This window comes from Lonchura striata, chromosome 19 (genome assembly GCF_050655825.1).
Source record: "Lonchura striata isolate lonStrDom1 chromosome 19, ASM5065582v1, whole genome shotgun sequence".
Taxonomy (NCBI): Eukaryota; Metazoa; Chordata; class Aves; order Passeriformes; family Estrildidae; genus Lonchura; species Lonchura striata.
The window spans coordinates 3,392,297-3,410,194 of NC_140721.1; the positions used below are offsets into that span (position 1 = coordinate 3,392,297).

Here is a 17,898-nt window from a genome sequence, read left to right on the forward strand (position 1 = left end):
TGGACATCGTCACTTGGATGCTCAGAGTCCTGGCTGTAAATGTGGGGGAAGAAAGGAACACCCAGCGCCCGGCCAGGCTGCTCCTGCCCAAGGGCGGAGGGGGCAGGACCGCCAGGAGAAAAGCAAATGAGTCATTCATTCTCCCAGCGAAAGGAGCTGCTCCAGCGTCATGCAGAGCGTGGAGAAAGGCACTACCCCTTAATTAATTTCAAAGGAAAAATTAGGATCTCTCAGAAATTGCTCCCGCAGTGGCAGACAGCAGCAACGATGTGATTATTTAGGGGCACGAGGTCGAGCCACCCACGCGGCGCGGGGAGCTGCCGTGAACGTGGATGCTGCCAGAGAAGGTGGAAAAGGCAGAGAGGAGCTGCAGGAGCAGATGGCCAGCAGGGAGTGCTGGGTCCAGCACATTTTGGGTGAGGTCCATCCTGGCCACTGGGATTTGCAGCTGTACAGAAAACACCCAGCAATGAGCATCAGTAACCATTTAATTCACGGTAGTGTCACACCCCACGTACAGCCAGAATTACACCCCGGCCCAAAACCATAAAAAGTGGCATTTTGTACAGAAAACACATAATCATCCTTTATTCCCCAAAGCTGTAAACTCCAAAGAGCTAATCCACAAATAGAGACCTGCCAAATCTAATAAACACCCAAGAGCCAGGGGCACAAAACTCTTACACCAGAAGTTGGAAACTATGGATTTGCTCTCTGAAAGTGGAACTCCAAACACTCAGCCCTGTAGCATTCTTCAAAGGCTGAAACTAAAAATTAATTTCTCCTTTTATTTCCTCTTATCTACAGAATGAAATGCAGAGAATGAAATGGGGGAAGCCTTTGGGTAAGACACACAATGATAACTTCAACATCGTCTTCAGCTATTCATAATTTAGTGAGAGACTTAGCCTTAGACAAAGCAAAGAAAAATTCATCTAAAATAAATTATTCATCCCCTCATGGGAATAATGAATCTCTGCAAACCCATGTTGTCTCCTCTCCAGCTCTGCAGTGTGGTAACTCGTGAGCAATCCTGCACATACACCTTGAGATAATCTGTCCTCAGGGAATGGCTGCTCAGAATCCCAATGTGCTTTCAACCATTCCTTCTTCTGTCACCTAACAGGGAATCAGGAGAGGAAGTAAATGAGGCAACAGCAGATTTGGAAAACTGGAGATAAGAAATTGCTGTCCCTCCCCACAGGTGTTGTTATTGCTGCTCTTCACTCCCCGTTCCCAGTGAAGCTCTGGATGGAGCTCATGTTTCTGATCTCCCCTCCCTGATGTGATCTTTACAATCCCTGTGAGTACAGCCCCTAAATAAATACAGTCCTAAGGCCCAAACTTGCCCTGGTGGGGAGCATGACCCTCCCAGGAAGGCATCTGACAGCATGGTTGTTCCTCACCTGCCACACTGGTACAGGACGCAAGTGAAGCTGGAGTTAAATAACACAGGCACCACTGGTTGATCTGCCCTACACCCACTCAGGGTTGGGCATGTGCCTTCAAAGTCTCCCAGAGAGGGTACAGAGGAGTTTGGGAAGAAATCCAGCAGTGCTAATGACAAGGTGAGGCCTCAGTGCATGGAAACTCCTCGGGGAAGCCTCCACTGATCCCAACCCTGCTCCAGCTGGCTCTGTGCCTGGGAGCCAGGAGCTGGGCCATGGCAAGAGGGGTCTGGGTTATCCAAAAATATTTCACTGCTGGTCCTCCTCTCCTCTGCCCTGCTGCAAGCTGAGGCTCAGAGGAACAAGAGGAGGAGGAGGGCCTTGAAGCCTGAGGCTGCTGAAAGCCTCCTGTGCCACCATGTGGCCCTGGCTCCCTGATCGAGCCAACATTTCCAGCACCTCTCCTTGCAGGGCAGCAGAGGTGCCAAGGTGGCACATCCCTGCTTGGGACACTCCAGCTGGAGTGAGAATGAGGGGCTGGAGCAGTCTGACACTCGCTCCATGAAGGGCTCTTTGTGGAGAGAGGGAGAGATGCTGGCCAGGAAGGATGGGAACTCCCACTGGGGACAGTGGGCGAGCCCAGCACACGCCAGGGAAGTACCAAGCAGCTGGAGAAGGCTCCACACAGGTCCTGCTTGGCCTTTAAGCTCTAACAGCAACAGAGGCTGCCAGCTGGCTGGCAGGAGCTTTGCCAGAGTGCAGAAGACATTAATTCAGCCCTTTCCTCCTGCTGTGAAAAGGATTTGCCTTGCTGTTTCATGGTGCTTTATGCATGCCTGTCCTGGGAGCAGGGGAGAAGTAGTCTGCCTTGGGGTTCCTTCCTGGGCATCTCATCAATCCTGTGGAGCTGCAGATGCCTGGATCCCAGTGGTTAAAGGGTTGGGGTTTATATGGTGGTGATGGGGGTGGTTCCCCCTACCCCACAATAAATAAGGAATCAGAGGAACAGCTCTGCAGCAGGGTGTGAGCAGTAACACAGAACAGAGGCAAAACCCTCAGTGCTGCGGCTGGAGCTCAGCCAGGGTAAAAGCTGCGACAACAAGTGTATCACAGCCAGATAGTCTCTGGAAATCCACCTGAATTGTTTCTGTAGCTGCTGGCTTCCAGGTACCTGTTTTCTCCATCACACAGACCTGGCAACGTCCTGGGTTTCACTCCTGCTAAGCTAAGGGCAAACACCTTGGTCAGATTCTTCCTTGGTCTGAAAGCGCCGCAGCGCGCGGTGGCCGGGAGGTCACAGGGACTGGCAGGGACAGCACAGGGCTGCTTCAGCAGCACGCTGGAAATCACAACCTGTCGAGCTCTGCTCCCCTCACTGCCACAGAGCCACGGAGCTCCCCCGTGCCCCCTCAGAGTCTCTTCTTGATGAGCTTCTCCAGCTTGCGGATGCGGGAGGATTCCTGCTCGGGCGTGGGAGCGCTCAGCGAGAGCGAGCCGGAGCCGTCCCCGCCGGGGGGAGGAGCGGGGAGGCGCAGGCGGAAAAGGTCCAACATGCTGCTCTGCTCACTCCTCTTCAGGCCCTGAGGAGCAAAGGACAGCACTCACTGACCTGGGAGCAGCTGCAGCAGAGCCCACCTCAAACCTTGACCTCCTGCTCGCCCACCACAAAAACCTCTGGATGGTCCCGAGCTCAGCCCAGGAGCAGAGCAGGTATCAAAGTGTGAAATGAGCTCCAAACTTTTTCTTCAGCAGCAACTCTGCTTTCAGAGTAAAGATACACTTGTCTTGCAGTGCTTCTCCCACCCTGAGCCCCACAGTGAAATAAAGCCCCCAGCAATCCTAAAGCAGCATGAGAGGATGAGCAGAAGGCCGGGACAGTTCTAACCTTCATGTCGAGGATCTTCTGGAATGTGTCAGTGCTGCAGTCAGCGAGAAGCTTGATGTAATTGTCCACAAACACGACTGGGGGCTCGTGTGGAGCCATCACCACCTGCCAAGACAAGGAAAAAGAGATCAGACAAATAATAGGAGTTCAAGGCAGTGCTCAGTCAACTCTGGCACAGGAGTGACAGCAGGACTGGCTCCTAAAATAAAATGCTTAAGGAAAAAAGAAAGAGGCTGGTTATGAGACAGGTGAAGGTAAGTGAAAAGAAGCAGAGGAAGGAGCAAGGAGGAATTTGGATCTCTTTCAGCACAGCAGTGCTCTGCATCATGTTTCAAAGAGCAGCAGGCCTTTGTCTGTGGCCTGTGGGCTGGCAGCCACTGGGGTATTGTTAAAGCTCAAGATTTTATCATGTTGCAGGGGGAAGACAAGCTGGGGAGTCGCTCAGGGGACAGCGCTGGCAGTGCTGGTGACACTCACAAAGTCCCCAGGGATCAGGCAGCCTGGACACAGCCCAGTTTGGCTGGGTGTCCCTCCTGCTCCCTCCTGCCTCGGGGCAGGACACACAGTGTGTCACAGGGGAATGTGACAACACTGTGGTCACTCCCTCAGTCCCCAGAACAGCGAGGGCCAGCTCTGCAGTTCTCCTGACAGGGAGGTGAGCAGTGCCACATGCTGCCACTCTGTCCTTGGGGTGCAGCTCCTCTTGGACACTCCTCTGGAGAGATTGGGATGAAGGATGGGAACCCCCCACCAACATCTGCCCAGGAGCAATTGTAAAAAAACAGGGAAAATATCAAAATAGCCTCAAAGCTGGTAAGATGAACCCTCCCTGATGTGCTTTTCTTACATAAGCAGCAAAACACATCTTTTGATAACGCTGGGCAGCCAAACCATCTTTCTGGGGAAGTGTGTGTGTCTCTGTGTGTGTAAATGGGCAGAAACAGCACCAGACCAGACCCCTCCCTGTCTCCAAAAACATTTCCATATGTTTGCACTGACCCAGCTCACCCCACACTGTATTCTGTCACCAAGACATTTCTTTCTTTCTCTGCTCTTCAGACCACTGAAACATCATAGCCATGTATACACTTATAAATCCTTAATTTACAGCCCTTGTAAAAATCTTCTGCCAAGATGAAAAGCTGTAGTTTCAGACAGTGTGGCCAGAGAAGGGGAAAGCTCTGCAGGATGTGCATGGCCCAGTGCCCTCCTCCCTGCTCCCATCTGTTCTTCATGGGGCTCAGCTCAATGGATTTGTTTGTGCTGCCCATGGGCCCAAAGTTTGTCTTTCTGAACTACCTGCCCCAGAGCGAGCCTGGGGACACACACTGGAGCTCCCAGTGCTGTCAGGCTGTGTTTGATTTGCAGTTCTGCTGACACAGAGCCCTCACAGGGCCAGCACGGGCTGTGTGACACAGCAGTGCCACTGCTGCTGCACAGCCTGGGGACCTGCAGCACTCCATCTGCTGCTTTGTTTTCCAATGTGGTGCTAAGGGTAGACAAATTAACTCCATTACTCTTCTGATTCACACACAAGCTCCAAGGAAAGACCTGCTCTGTACACAACAGGCACCAATCTTCGCTGCTCCCGTTAGCACAAATCAGGACGTTTTTATTGAGGTCATTTGTAAGAAAATTTAGACTACAATTCACTAACATCTCAGTCACCTCACTCCAAAAGCATGGAGCTGGAGAGCTAATGTCTGAATCCAGAGCACAGGCTCAGCTGTGACATTCCCCTGGGCATGGCAGCAGAGCCACAGCGAGCAGCAGGTGAGGAGGGACAGCTCAGGCTCTCACCCCCTGGCCTTGGCTGTGCTTTACAGGAGGCTCTGGTTGGCAGCTCTTGTCCTGCCTGACCCCAGGTCCCACTAATTCCCTCACAGGAATGCCTTCCCAGCACTGCTGGCCAGCAGGGGACAATCCCATCACCCAGGAGGGCACAACTGTACAGCTCCCACGGCTTGTCCTGGATCAAACCTGACTCCTCACTGCAGCACCAACTGGGAAGGGCAGATTGCTTTGCTTGTTGCTTTTTACGAAGACAACACACTGCTGCTTTTGGGTCATTTTCCAGGCACCAGGTCTGGAAAATGAAAAAGGGCTCTGGTGAATACAGTAACCCAGACATGTTTGCACTGGCTGTTACACTAGACAGTAAACAGGTGACTCAAGCACGGCTTGGCTCCCCTGCGTGAAGGAGTCTGCACAAAGGCCTGGAGTAACCTGAACCCTGGGGTTTGCCCCTCAGCAGACACACATGGATGCAAACTCTGACTTCCACAAGCTCTTGAGGGAACCTGGTGCCCTCAGATCTTTGGTTGCCTTGAAAAGTGATGGTGAAAAACTCACAAGTGGTATTAGAAGAGAGTGGGGGCAAACCCAAGGGGAGTGAGCAGCTGGCAGAGCCCCCAGCCAGGCTCACAAACGCTCGTGTGCAATTGCAGATTGCTGCATTCAAAGGAAGGGCCCCCTGGAATTCGCTCGCTGCGATTCCCAGGCCAGCAGTCTGGCTGGCAGGTTATCAAAAGTCTTGAGTTACCTTCAGGATCATTTCAGCCCGAGTCATGCCTTTCACCACTATCTTTGTGTAGCTGGCAGGAGCCTTCCTCACCACTTGGGACCCAATGGAGGGCAGATCCAGGAGAACCATCTTCAGAGAGTGAGTGTCCAGCAGCAGCTGCAAGAGTTAACCACACTCTGTTACTCAGGCTCCTTTTATCCCAAGATCCATCAGCTGTTGTAACCCAACATCCTTAAAAGTTTAACAATTCCCACACTGGAAGAAGTCCTGGTAATTGGACTGCTGGAACAGGAGGGACTGAGCCATGTAATGACACTTCCAGGAGACATGATCACCCATGGCTACATATCAGCATCATGGCTGATTTTAACAGAGCACTGCTCTGCTGACTGGAAATGACTTATGGCAGCCCAACATCTGGCACATCAGGCACACATTCCCAGTCCTTCCTCCCAACAGCATGAAGTGAAATAATCTTGATTACCTGGAGCTGCACCATGATTTAGATACTGGGGTCGAATGAACTAACACCACGCTTCCTCCTGCACCCAGCCACACACAGAGCCAGGTTTTCTGCATTTACTCAACCCCTTGATTGGGGTTTCCTTCCTTACAAACTGTCACATAATACAGCTACACTGAGACCTGCTCACAGCCTGGATGGATGTTGTTTGTTACTACTCCAGTAAATAAATAAGCAGCAGCCATGAAATTGAGCCCAGACAGACAGCACTGTCTCGTGGCAAAATGCTGTGGGTTAGGGCTCCTTAGAGCAAAATTATCCCAAATGCCACACTCCTCTGATTGCACAAAGTATGTCTGAAGAGACAAGAGCAGTGAAGAACAGAAATCTGAAATCAAACTAGAGGAAGAGCAGCCCCATTTATTTAGACAGCAGTGAGTGTGAAAGCCTGCTGGGCTGTCAGCACACCCAGAGCATTTCCTCAAAAAGGGAACTTGCTCTGGAGGGACACAAAACATTCTGGGCACTGCAGAACCCCCAGCAGTGACCACAACAATGTGAACATTGGCCTCAGCACGTGTGGGAATTCAAAGGAACACAAAGTGTGGAGGAGGAGGAGAGGCAGGTCAGGCTGGCTGGAGTCTGCACCCCGTTTTCTGCATGGCGTGTCCTTGCTGCTGCCTTCATGGCTTGCATGAGAAGAACTGATGCCATCAATCTCCTCCTGGGAAGCCAGGAAACCACAGCAGAGATGAGCAGCTCTGTGCACCCCAGGCTGCTGGAGCCCACAGCTCAGGCTGTCATAGCTGGATTCCTGTGTCTACCAGGGATCCCAGAGAGGGAGAGATTCCACGCTTGGGGAATTCACATCTTTTCCCAAATAAATTCTCATGTGGCTAACAGGAGTTCTGCACACTCTACAGCCTGTCCCACAGGCACAACCCTCACCCCATTTTCCATTCCACATCCCTGGAATTGCTAACTCACTGCCAAAGCTTGCCGGGATGCAGAGTTGTTAAGTCAGAGAGGAAAACACAGAAAGCAAAACCCCACAGGTCTTGTTCCCTGCACTGAACACTGAACACCCCCATAAATATCACCCCGGTATTCATATTCCAACCATAATTATCAGCAAACAGCAGGAAAAGCTGTGTGTAGAAGCAGAAAGGCCAGGAAAATGTATTCCCCAGCAACATTTGCACCAGGGAGGAGAAAGTGGCATGGAAAAGATGCTGGTGGGGATTCAAAAGATTTTAAGGGAACCAGGGTTCTACTTCCTGCAGAGAGAGAGATCAGCTACTGAGACCTCTGTACCCCTAGCCCCAGGGAGGTATGTCCCACTTGTAATGAGATGTATTCACTGGGAATCAAGCTAATAAAAACCTTTCCAGCCTGCTTTAAAGAAGCAAATTGGGCCTGTTATTCCCATACAGCAATATTGAAAGCTTTTAACATTAGACACAAGTCCACTGCTAGTTAATCACTTGAGAAGCTTATTTTAAAAAGACTCCCTTTAACCACTCTCAGGTTATTGCTCATCACACAAGACAAACAGGCACTGAACTTGACTCATTTGCTTTCCATTAAGGATGAGGAAGGTTTTGATGTAAAGCTCCTGTTTCGTTTTGCAGACACTGCTCAGAACCACCTTTGATGCCTAAAACCCAAGCAGCTTTGAAGGCACCCATTTGAAGTTCACAGCAGTCCCATTAGGGATGATTCTGCCTTTTTTTTTTCTTTTATGAGCTAATAAACTCTATGTGCAGGGGAGAGATGAAATCCTGCCTCTTCCAAATCCCATCCTTACAGAGCAGCAGGGTCCACCCCACACTCGAGCTCAAAAGCCAGCAAATATGACACCCAATGCACCTATTTCTTCTTACCTGTTCTGCACCCACCATGCTGATAGGTTTGCACTTGAAGAGGTGGTTAATGAACTTGGGAATGAAGGAGCTGCAGGAGAGGTACAAAATGATGCAATTACATAAGAATATTTGCAGTCTCAGACAGTCTTCTGTGGTGACAAAGCATGCAGAACCAAACCAGGATGGCTTCCACAGACACTCCCAGTGCCAGCTTCCCAAACTGATTCCAGACATGGTAAATATACTAAATAAAAAAATCCCAACCCCTAGGCACAGTTCTTTTCCTTGAATCCCTCCTGATCTCAAAGTTTACTGAGAAGCTTCACACACACACTCCAGAGGTAAATAAATTGCTATAAACTAAATATGAAGTATTGCAGTAAAAGGTCAGCAAACAAATGATTTTATTTATCATGAAAACAGCAACACACCAGGATTAGTCTCACTGCTCATGAGTGGATGTATCTTGACTGTATCCAGAACCTACATTTTCCTGCACACAAGTAATTCCATAACATGCATATTACACACTGAACTTGAGGTCCAGCCAAGGCTGGAGGTCTCCTGGACACTCACACACAGAGGAACCCTTCCAGAAAGCTCCTGGCCAACACAATTAAGACAAGAAAAAAAGTTTTGTGAAAAGGAAAACATCATTACCATACTTTACTGTCATGGACTTCGGACTCAGAAAAAATGACTGCCCAACCAGAGAGAGCTTGGCAGAGAAGATGGAAGGCAAATATTCACCACCTCAGAGCATCAGCTTTGGTTTTATCTTTTTGCCTCTTGATTTGAGGCTTTGAAGCAGTTTCATTGCAAAAGCATTGGTTTTGCACCTGCAGGACAAGCTCCTGCCCCTGCTCCACCAAGGAGCAGCACCAGGAAAGCTCAGGAGTGACAAACTCTGTCAGGACCACGCCACTTGAACAAGTCTTCCTCTTGCTGCCCTGTTTTTAATGCCCTCTGCTTCTTTCACATGTCCTCCTTTGGCTGAGTGCCTGCAGGGCTCACATTTCCAGGGCTTGTCCGTGACCTGGTGGCAGCTCCTGGGTTTTGATGGCTGTGTCCTAAGAGAGCATCAGTCAGTCTGCTTGCTGTGCTCTGGACTGAGGCTGCTCACGAGGATGATCTAAATTCAGTGTGGTTTCCTCCCTGCATCTGTTAAGCTTTTTGTTTCCTCCCCACAAAGCAAGGAGCATGGACAGCAGCTTGTTTGTCCTGCCACCTGTTTCCCAAGCCAGGACATTCATTTCTCATGGAAAAGTGACAAAAGTGCAGCTCAGGCACGGAGTGTGCCAAGCTGCTGAGCAAACCCAAAGGATTGGCTCAAGGAGAGCCCTCACAAGCAAAGGTTCCTTCCCTTCCCTCAGACACAGTCACTACCTCTCTCAGTGAATCATTTTATCCTGGAGAGGTGTCAAGGAGAACAATTTCAAGCTACTGTTGAGAACCAGCTACTGGGCTGCCTCAAGCAGCTTTGATTTGGCCACCAGAGAAACAACCTTGGCAACAAAACAGAAAGAGGAGGAGGAAAAGAAGCCCTGTCTCCTCTTGCACAAAAGCATTACAGTGGAGATTTAACCTATCTGTTTTAAAAGTCCATTTTTCAGGTCTATAACTAATTCCCAGAGAGCAATTAGAGAGTGATGAGCACAGCTGGAGCTTAGGTGATCCTAGAAAATGATAAATTGGCAGTAGTTCTGGATGCAGCAGCTCACTGCTGGCAGAAGAGTACAAGAAATTAATTGTGCCTTTGATAGTGTAGGGAGATCCAACAGTCCCTCCCTCTGCAAGGTCAGGCTAAAGCTCATGTTGTGTATGAGAAACAGGGCGAGCCTTTCCATCTGCAGGGTGGCAGACTGGCAGCCCAAGGACCCCCTCCTCTGTTGGTTTTAGTCTTATTTTCTATATAACCATACAGTCTCCCATAAGACAGCATTCTGTCTTGCATGAAACAATTCCCAGGCCCCTTTGGATGGCCACCCACCATCAGTGCAGAGGGGTAAAGTGACCTTCCATCCCCACATGCCTCTTATTTCACGCTGCCTTATTGGAAACAGCTTCCCAACTCCAGCAGGACAGACAAGACAAACTGTAAGAGCCAAGGGCTGCTCTGGAATTTTTTTCCCCCCTTGCTTTTTTTTTTTTGGATTAGCAGACACCATCAAAAGCAGTTGCACTTAACAGAAAAATGCACTGGAGCCTCTTGCCTAGGCTGGACTCGATGCCTGGTGCTCTCAGAGTGCAGCAGGCAATCCTGATGTGAGCAATATGTGCATGTTCAGGGCTAATGCTCTGCACGAGGCTCTGCTCTCAATGCCTTTACTCCCTGCACAACCACAGCCAGACTGGATGCCAGAATTCATTTACAGCTTCAGCTCGAAAACTGAACCCAGCAAACCCTCCCTAGAAGCAGACAAGTCCCCAGTGTAGTAGCAAAGCAGTGCAATACAGATGAGGAACCTAAAGTACAGAAACCACAGCATCTGAGAGCCTCCCATCCAACGGGAGAGGCTCTGCCAAAGCCTGTGCTTTCCTAATCCCCTGCACTGATGATGCATCAAACAATGCCTTGCTGAGTGAGGCACAGACAGACTTGCAGCCACAGTCTGTCTGTCTGTCTGACAGCCTGAGCTACTGCAGGACATCCCTCAGAGCCTCTGGTGTCGCTGAGTCACTGCAGCCAAGGAGGGCTTTGCTCCACAGGAGGGTTTTGCTCAACGCTGCCCTTCGAGCTGGTGACAGCCTTGCCCAGGCTGAGCTCAGCTCTGAAGCCTCCAGGATGTCAGAATCTGTAGTATTGGTGATTCCCAGATTGTAGAAAGTCTCTGTCTGTCAGCCCCACAACCAAAGCAGAAGCCATAATTGGTCTGTGCTGGTTCCAAGGTTGTTTATTCTGTTTATCTCTAACATGTTCTGCTGCCCTGCCCAGCTCTGTCCTGCAGGGCAGCGTGTGGGGCTCTGCCCTCAGTGGGATGTGAGAAACATTAAATACCAGAAACTCCCTGGGCTGGATTTACAATAATGTGCCAATATCTGTCACCTACGTTGGACAGTGTGTCCCCAGCCTGAACCAACAGAAAAATGCCAACACCACAGTGAGACATGGAGGGCATGAAGAGGAGAAAAAGGACAAGGCACACCCAATTTCCTCCATCTTGTGCCCTTTGGACCCCTCATCTAGAATCCTAAAATTTTACTTTTGCGCCCATGCCACACTTAATTATTACTTATATCAAACACTCAGAGCTGGTAATTCATCTTGTAAGATTGAAAACTCTTTTGCATGGACAGAGATCACAGACAGTGTCTCTGGGGGCTCTGTCCAGGGGGGTTCCTGACCCCTGCCAGGGTCCCAGACCTGCCAGGGCAGCCAGAGGGAAGCTCTTGATTCCCACACCAGGAGCCTCCACATCCCAACCTTCTTCCACCAAACTCCCCTCATTTTTTAGCTGGAGCACCTGGCAGGACACAGCACCCACCACGCTTGGCTGCTGCTAACAGAGGAGCCCCAGCGAGGGGGAGAACTGTTTGTTTTTCCTGTCTCTCAGTTCTAATCTCTTCCTCGTTGAGGTCAGGTCACAGACTTCCCAAACACATCCCAGCATAGCAGCCTGGCTGCTGTGGGGTTTGATTTCAAAGGATAAGGTGCAGGGAGAGCTGAGCCCCCCACCCTGCCTGCCAGTGCCGCCGGCTGCTTGCTGTCCCCAGGGAGCGCAGCTCACACATCGCTCAAAACAAAGCAAAAATGACAAATTAGGTTAGAGGATTGATGCCATTTCTGATGGCCGTTTTTCTTCTCTCCAGACTTGGCTCAGATCCCACTGTTTTAAATTTAGTGACTTTAGCTGCCTTCTCCCCTGTGGTCCTGTAACTCAACACTCACACTTTATACAATCCATTAGAGCTGAGAAGTGGCAGCTCACAAAGACACGGGCATTCACATGTGGAGAAGCACAAGGCCTGTTAAAAGGATTTTCAGCATTGTGGGGCACACAAAAGGCCAGGTATTTGTATTGGCCCAGCCAGCATATTCCATAAGAATGCTGAGTTTCAAAAATATAAATATTTGTAGGCATTAAAAGGCATTTTAAGGAGATTGGTGCTCCCTTACCCACTGCTCCTTAGCACCAAGTTGCACAGATCCAGAAAAATCAATCTTCAGGAACCCATTTTACCCTTCTACAACTGATCCATGGCACAGTGAGCTCAGGATTGTGTCTTAATTTTTATGTGCTGCAGATCAGAGCTGCAGTTGTCTTTAATAAAATGTTTTGGAGAGGAGCAGGGGCTTCTGTGCTCATGGGTGAGGACACTCAGCTTAGATGGGAACTTCACTCAAATTTGAGAGCTGTTTCATCTGGAGTTTACTTGGTATGTGCCTAGCAATAAAGTTAAAAGGGAGGCTAAGCTGAGGTATTAGGAGTCTGCTGTGAACAGCTGAATAAATGGGGGGTTTTATTTATCACATAAAATTCAAGTGTAACCACACAGAAGGTTTTCATACAATAAATTCTTGCCGAGACAGCGTTTCAAACAGTGATTATGGGCAACATCATAGCATGATTTATCAGGAACTGCTCCTTAAAGCAAACTCATGAGTACCCCGAGACAGAGAGGGGGATGAAACTCTCAGGAGGGCCTCCCTGCTGTGAAAGCTCCCAGCATAGCTGCTGCATCCCACCCAGCTGAGGCAGGAGCTGCAGCTCAAATCTCCAACCCACACAGTCCCTGCCAGGCCACAGAGCTTATTTCAGGGTGATTACCTTATCAGAGATGAATGAAACATTAAGGTATTTTAGAGTGACACATGACACGCACGCCACTGCCCTCAAGTCCACCAGCACGGTCACATGTGCCACCAAAAGCAGCAGCTACAACTGGCACAGCTCTCCCAAGGGTTTTTCCTGGGGCATTGCCATGTGGAGCTCAGCTGGCCACAGGCAAGCAGGAAAGAGCTCAAAGTACCTTCCCAAAGAGGTGAATTTTTGTTTCAGACACAGAGGTGAAAGTTCGGATGTCCACCCTGAATCCAGCAGCAAGGGGCATTTCTGTCTCATCTGCCACTTCTTTCATGCTGCTCAACTTTTAAGTGACTTGCCAGGAAGATATTTTAATATTCCCCAATGTTTCAATGTGAATTTCCCCTCCTGACTGAGCTATTTTTGCACAGAAAAGCAGCTTTGAGATTGTTAAGGTAGAATAAACTTCTCATACATGCCCTCCTTACAGGGCTTATTGTAAAGGTTATTTTGAGGCAAATTTCTCAGTACCTGGAAGCCCCACAGAAGAAAAGTAGGTTTTCCCACAGAAAGAGTCATATCTGGAATCAGATACTCAAAGTCTTTTAAAGATGCCCAACCCAAAACTTTCTGCACTTGGCAAAAAACACACAGTGATCATCACACTGTTTTTATGGGATGACCTGAATAAACTATGTTGGTAACTTACTTTGCAAATTTTATGCAGAACTGAGTGAAATACTTCCTCGTGGAGGCCAGGTTGTCACGGATGATGGGGACATTCTGTTTAATGTGGAGGATCACTGAGGTGACATAAGGACTCTGGTCACCGACATGTTCCACGTTCTGCCACTGCATCTGCACAAAGGGGAAAAAACAACCAAAAATCACTGTTTAATTCATCAGCATTCAAGCAATAGGTAAGGGAAACTGTACAAACTTCCTGCTAGGGGAATCTCTAAGGAGTCATTTAGAGACTGCCTCTGCAATTCACCACCAAGGTCAAGCTCTTCATCATTAAATGATTGGGCAAAACCCTTCCACAAGAAGACCCAAAGAAAAGGCAGAGCAGCCCTTTTTGCACCAGAGCAGAAACTGTGACCAGTAAGCCACACAAATGGGGACCACTAGGATTAAAAAAGCCTTTGGAGCACACCAGGCTGCTTTAATATTTAACAGTTTCCAATTTGCTGGGATGAAGTGCCCATATAAATCCTGATTACAGGCATTTGAGAAAATATCTGCAAGCTTGCAAAGTCTGGATTCCTGTATGGCAGCCAAGACTTTAATACTGGTGAGACTGATGACAGATAGATGGAAGAGGTAAAAAGTCTTAAAGTCCAAAGCACTCCACACCAGTGTAGCTCACTGAAAACACTGCTGGTGTACAAGCCAGGATGCCCAAGCCCAGCTCTTCCAAATGCATGTAAAAAGTACAAAACAAGAAGAGTTACTCAACCTCCCATTTTGTTTTCGTTTATTCTCAGCAGAACTGCAAGAGAAGAGTCCCTGTGAGCCAGATGTGTGGCTCTCCTGATTTTCTCTGAGCCTGGTTTGCAGTACATGGGGTACTCCCAGTTTAAGTCAAATGGAAAAAAAACCAAAAAAGATGTGATTGGGTCTGACCTGGCCTTGTGTATGTACAAGAGTCTCACTGAGGAACACAAGCATCCAGAAAAGCCCACTCAGTTCTGCTGCTGCTCAGAACTCTGCAGTGTTCTCCCAATAACTCTCTGGAGATCTGTTCCTCATGCTGGAGATGAGACAGGAGGAAAACTCATAGGAAATCAGGAGAGGAAACTGGGCACATATGGAAGATGAGCTTTTTCCTTTGAGGGGCTGTTTGTCCTCAAACTTGCTTTCCCAAGCTCTGGATTTTGCATATAAAGTTTTTTATTCCTGGTTTTAATTTAATTTGGCTACTTTGCCCCCTGCAACTCAGCTGACTCAATTCCATCCAAACAACATGCAGCCTAAGTGACTTAGTGGGAAAGAGAAGCCAAATTCTTTGCAAAACCACAGTGTCTGAGTCTACACAAGTCCCACTAAAGCTGCTTCTATTTAAACCAAACCAACCAACCCCCAGCCTGCTGATCTCACATCAGCTGGGTGGCTGGAAGGGATATTTCTCTCATCACCTGCTCCACAGGTTTTCATAGTCACAGAACATCCTGAGTTGGAAGGGACACACAAGGAGCATCAATTTCAACACCTGGTCCTGCACAGACACCCCAGCAATCCCATCCTGTCCCTGGGAGTGTTGCCCAAACACTCCTGGAGCTCTGGCAGCCCCAAGGCTGTGACCAGTTCCTGTGGAGCCTGGGCAGTACCAGCACCCTCTGAGGAAAAACCTTCTCCTGATCTCCAACCTAAACCTCCCCAGACACAGTTCCAGCCATTCCCTCAAGTCCTGTCACTGGTCACCTGCTTTTCTACTCCTCATGGTACTGATCACATCCAAACCAAATATTCTGTGCCTCTCTCCCTGATGGATTCACACATTCCCTTCTTGACAGAGCAATCCTCACCCAACACACCATCCCCACAGAGTGGGAACAGCCAGAAAGTAGGAAGGGACTGCTGAGCTGAATTATTGCACCAACAATGAAACAGTAGCTTTTTCATTTTGTTGGTCATCATTCCAAAAGCAATACTTTACAACCAAACCTTTAAAGCATGAACAGCAAAAATAGCCCTTTTGTGTGTGTGTGTGTCTGTGCATGTGGGTGTGTTTCACCCAAAAAAAAAAACCCACCCAGTAGCTGCAGAGAAAGGAATAGCACACATACTGAAAAGTCATCAAAAGAAATATGAGCCCAACTCTGCTGGTAAAACTTTGTTCCTGTCGTTTTAGATTTATTCCTCTTTTTCCCTTGTCCTGTGTTTTTCTTGGGATATCCACATAGTTTACATACACAAGCTGGAAATGAGTCCAAGGAACAGGAGCAGAGAGATTTGACTGCAAGGGAGAAGCCCAAAGGCACCTGCAGGCTGGGAGGACACAGCAGGGCTTCAAGAGCTGGTGCTGCCTCCTGGTTCTCAGAACAAAACCCAGGGTTTAGGAAAAAGCAGGCAGCAGGAAAGAGAAACCCCGAGCAGATCTGGGCTGGCACTCCACAAAAGCTGTGCTGCCTCCTGCTTCTTGTGGCAGGCACATTCTTCTTTCTTTCAGGATTTTTTCACAGAGGAGCACAGAGGAAAGAAAGAGAAAACAATTTCTATTTCTGCTCCTTGTTTTTCCCACGTGGAATGTGTGTGGAGAATTGTTTCCCTGGGGTGATGGCTTGGTTGGATTCTGGTGAGGATTGTTTGAGCCTGGTGGCCAATCCAACCCACCTGGGGCTGGGCTCGAGAGAGGGTCATGAGTTGCGAGTTAGATATGGTAGTTAGAAAAAGTAGGTTTGTAGTTTTAGTATCTCCTTTAAATAGTATATTAATGTATTGTAGTATAGTTATAATAAAGAAATCATTCAGCCTTCTGAACTGGGGTCAGACATCAGCATTTCTTCACACTGGGTTCACCTGCATTTACAGTATGTTCTCACAACAAAACACAGGGTTTAAAGCAGGCAGGAGGAAAGAGAAAGATCTGGGCTGGCACTCCACAAGAGCTGTGCTGCCTCCTGGGAAGGGCAGGGGCTCAAGAGTGGCACGGTGCTGTGTCCCCAAAGAGCCACCAGGTCCCTCCCTGTGCCCAGCCCTGCAGCAAAGGGGCTGCTTTGGGATTGAGCAGAGGATGAAAGAACCTCCAACTCTCCCTGTTGCCAGCAGCATCCCCCTGCCAGCTTCTCCTTGCAGGCTCCATCTAGCCTGGGCACCTGCAGGAGGGGCAGGGAGGGGAGCAGGGAGTGCTGCTGTACTTGGGGACACGAGCTGGGCTCTGCCCTGTCACTCTCTGCACATGTTCCAGGGTTCAGACACTCTCTGAGGGCTTTTAATTAGCACTGGCAGCTCTGATTGCTCTGCTCTCAGGGATTTTTCTGTTTGTGGAGTGGAGAAATGATTAAAGCCCTGCTTTGTCCACTCGGCTGTGAGGACACTGGGAATTGCAGCTGGGCCAAAAGGTTTTAGGAAAATGTAAAAAGCCAGCAAGAGGTCGATGTGAGGCACTAAAATGTCCCCCAGCCCTACTTCCAGCCACAGTTTTACATCTAAATCGATGCTTAATTCAGCATGTAAATCAAGCCTTAGCCAGTGCAATCCATAAACTTAATTGGGGCGAAAATATCCCGTGCAGATTAGCAGCTCCCTCATCCCAGAAATTAAAAAGGAAGCACACCAGGCAATGTGAGTGCCTGCTACAGATCAGTACAAACACATTAACAGCTCTTAGTTATCCAGAATATCACAACAGGGGGTTTAGGGCAAATTCTCCTCCCACCCACATCCCAGCTCCCTGTCCTACAGTCACATTTAATCATCCTACACCTGCTGTAAAGTCTGAGTAAGGATTATCACCTACAAATTTTGTAACATGGGGCCTTCTCAGCATTTACCATTTTCTTCAGAACACATTAAGTAAAGAATAATGGAAACCAAGCAGCATTCCCAGCTGAAAGCAATATTCCTGATGCTGTTTTCTGTGTTAAATCTCTCAACGTGGCCTGCAGCCAAAGTGGATTGAGAGGTTTAAGCATTTCATAATTTACCTCTATAGTTCCTGAACATTTTTGCAAAGGAAAAAAAAAAAAAAAAAACCCAAAGCCAGACTCCAACAAAGGACTGGGAATGTTCAATCCTGGAGGATACCAGAGTGAAGTAAATGAAAAAAGCTAAACAAAGGAAGAGCCCTAATGGAGTATGGATCTTGAGAGAGCAAAATTGGAATGGATCAGCCACACAATCTTTATTTCTTTAATATAGGCTGAAATTTTACATTGCCAAATACTACCTTTGTGTTTAAATAATTACATGCATTTCTTATTGAAGTGCCAGAGTAATAACCCAGCCCTGAAGGGAAGGGAGGAGGAAGGTGAAGGAAAAAAACCTCTTGCACCAAAATCCAGGTCTAATAAAAATCACATAAAA

At 48.5% G+C, this 17,898-nt stretch overlaps 1 protein-coding gene across 5 annotated transcripts in view; it reads right to left on the reverse strand.

Annotated features, from left to right (window-relative positions):
• Positions 1–470: 470 nt before the first annotated feature.
• Positions 471–17,898, reverse strand: part of VPS53 (VPS53 subunit of GARP complex) — a 63,318-nt gene continuing 45,890 nt past the window's right edge. For 3 of the 5 annotated variants that reach the window (XM_021524902.3, XM_021524901.3, XM_085557266.1), the window contains 5 exons: positions 13,580–13,728; positions 8,144–8,213; positions 5,816–5,953; positions 3,274–3,378; positions 471–2,968 (listed from right to left, as the gene is read on the reverse strand). In XM_021524902.3, the coding sequence (XP_021380577.3) occupies positions 2,798–2,968; positions 3,274–3,378; positions 5,816–5,953; positions 8,144–8,213; positions 13,580–13,728 (633 nt within the window). In that variant the 3' untranslated portion in view covers positions 471–2,797. The remainder of the gene's footprint in view (positions 2,969–3,273; positions 3,379–5,815; positions 5,954–8,143; positions 8,214–13,579; positions 13,729–17,898) is intronic. The other 2 variants (XR_014949544.1, XR_014949543.1) reach the window with 1 other exon arrangement.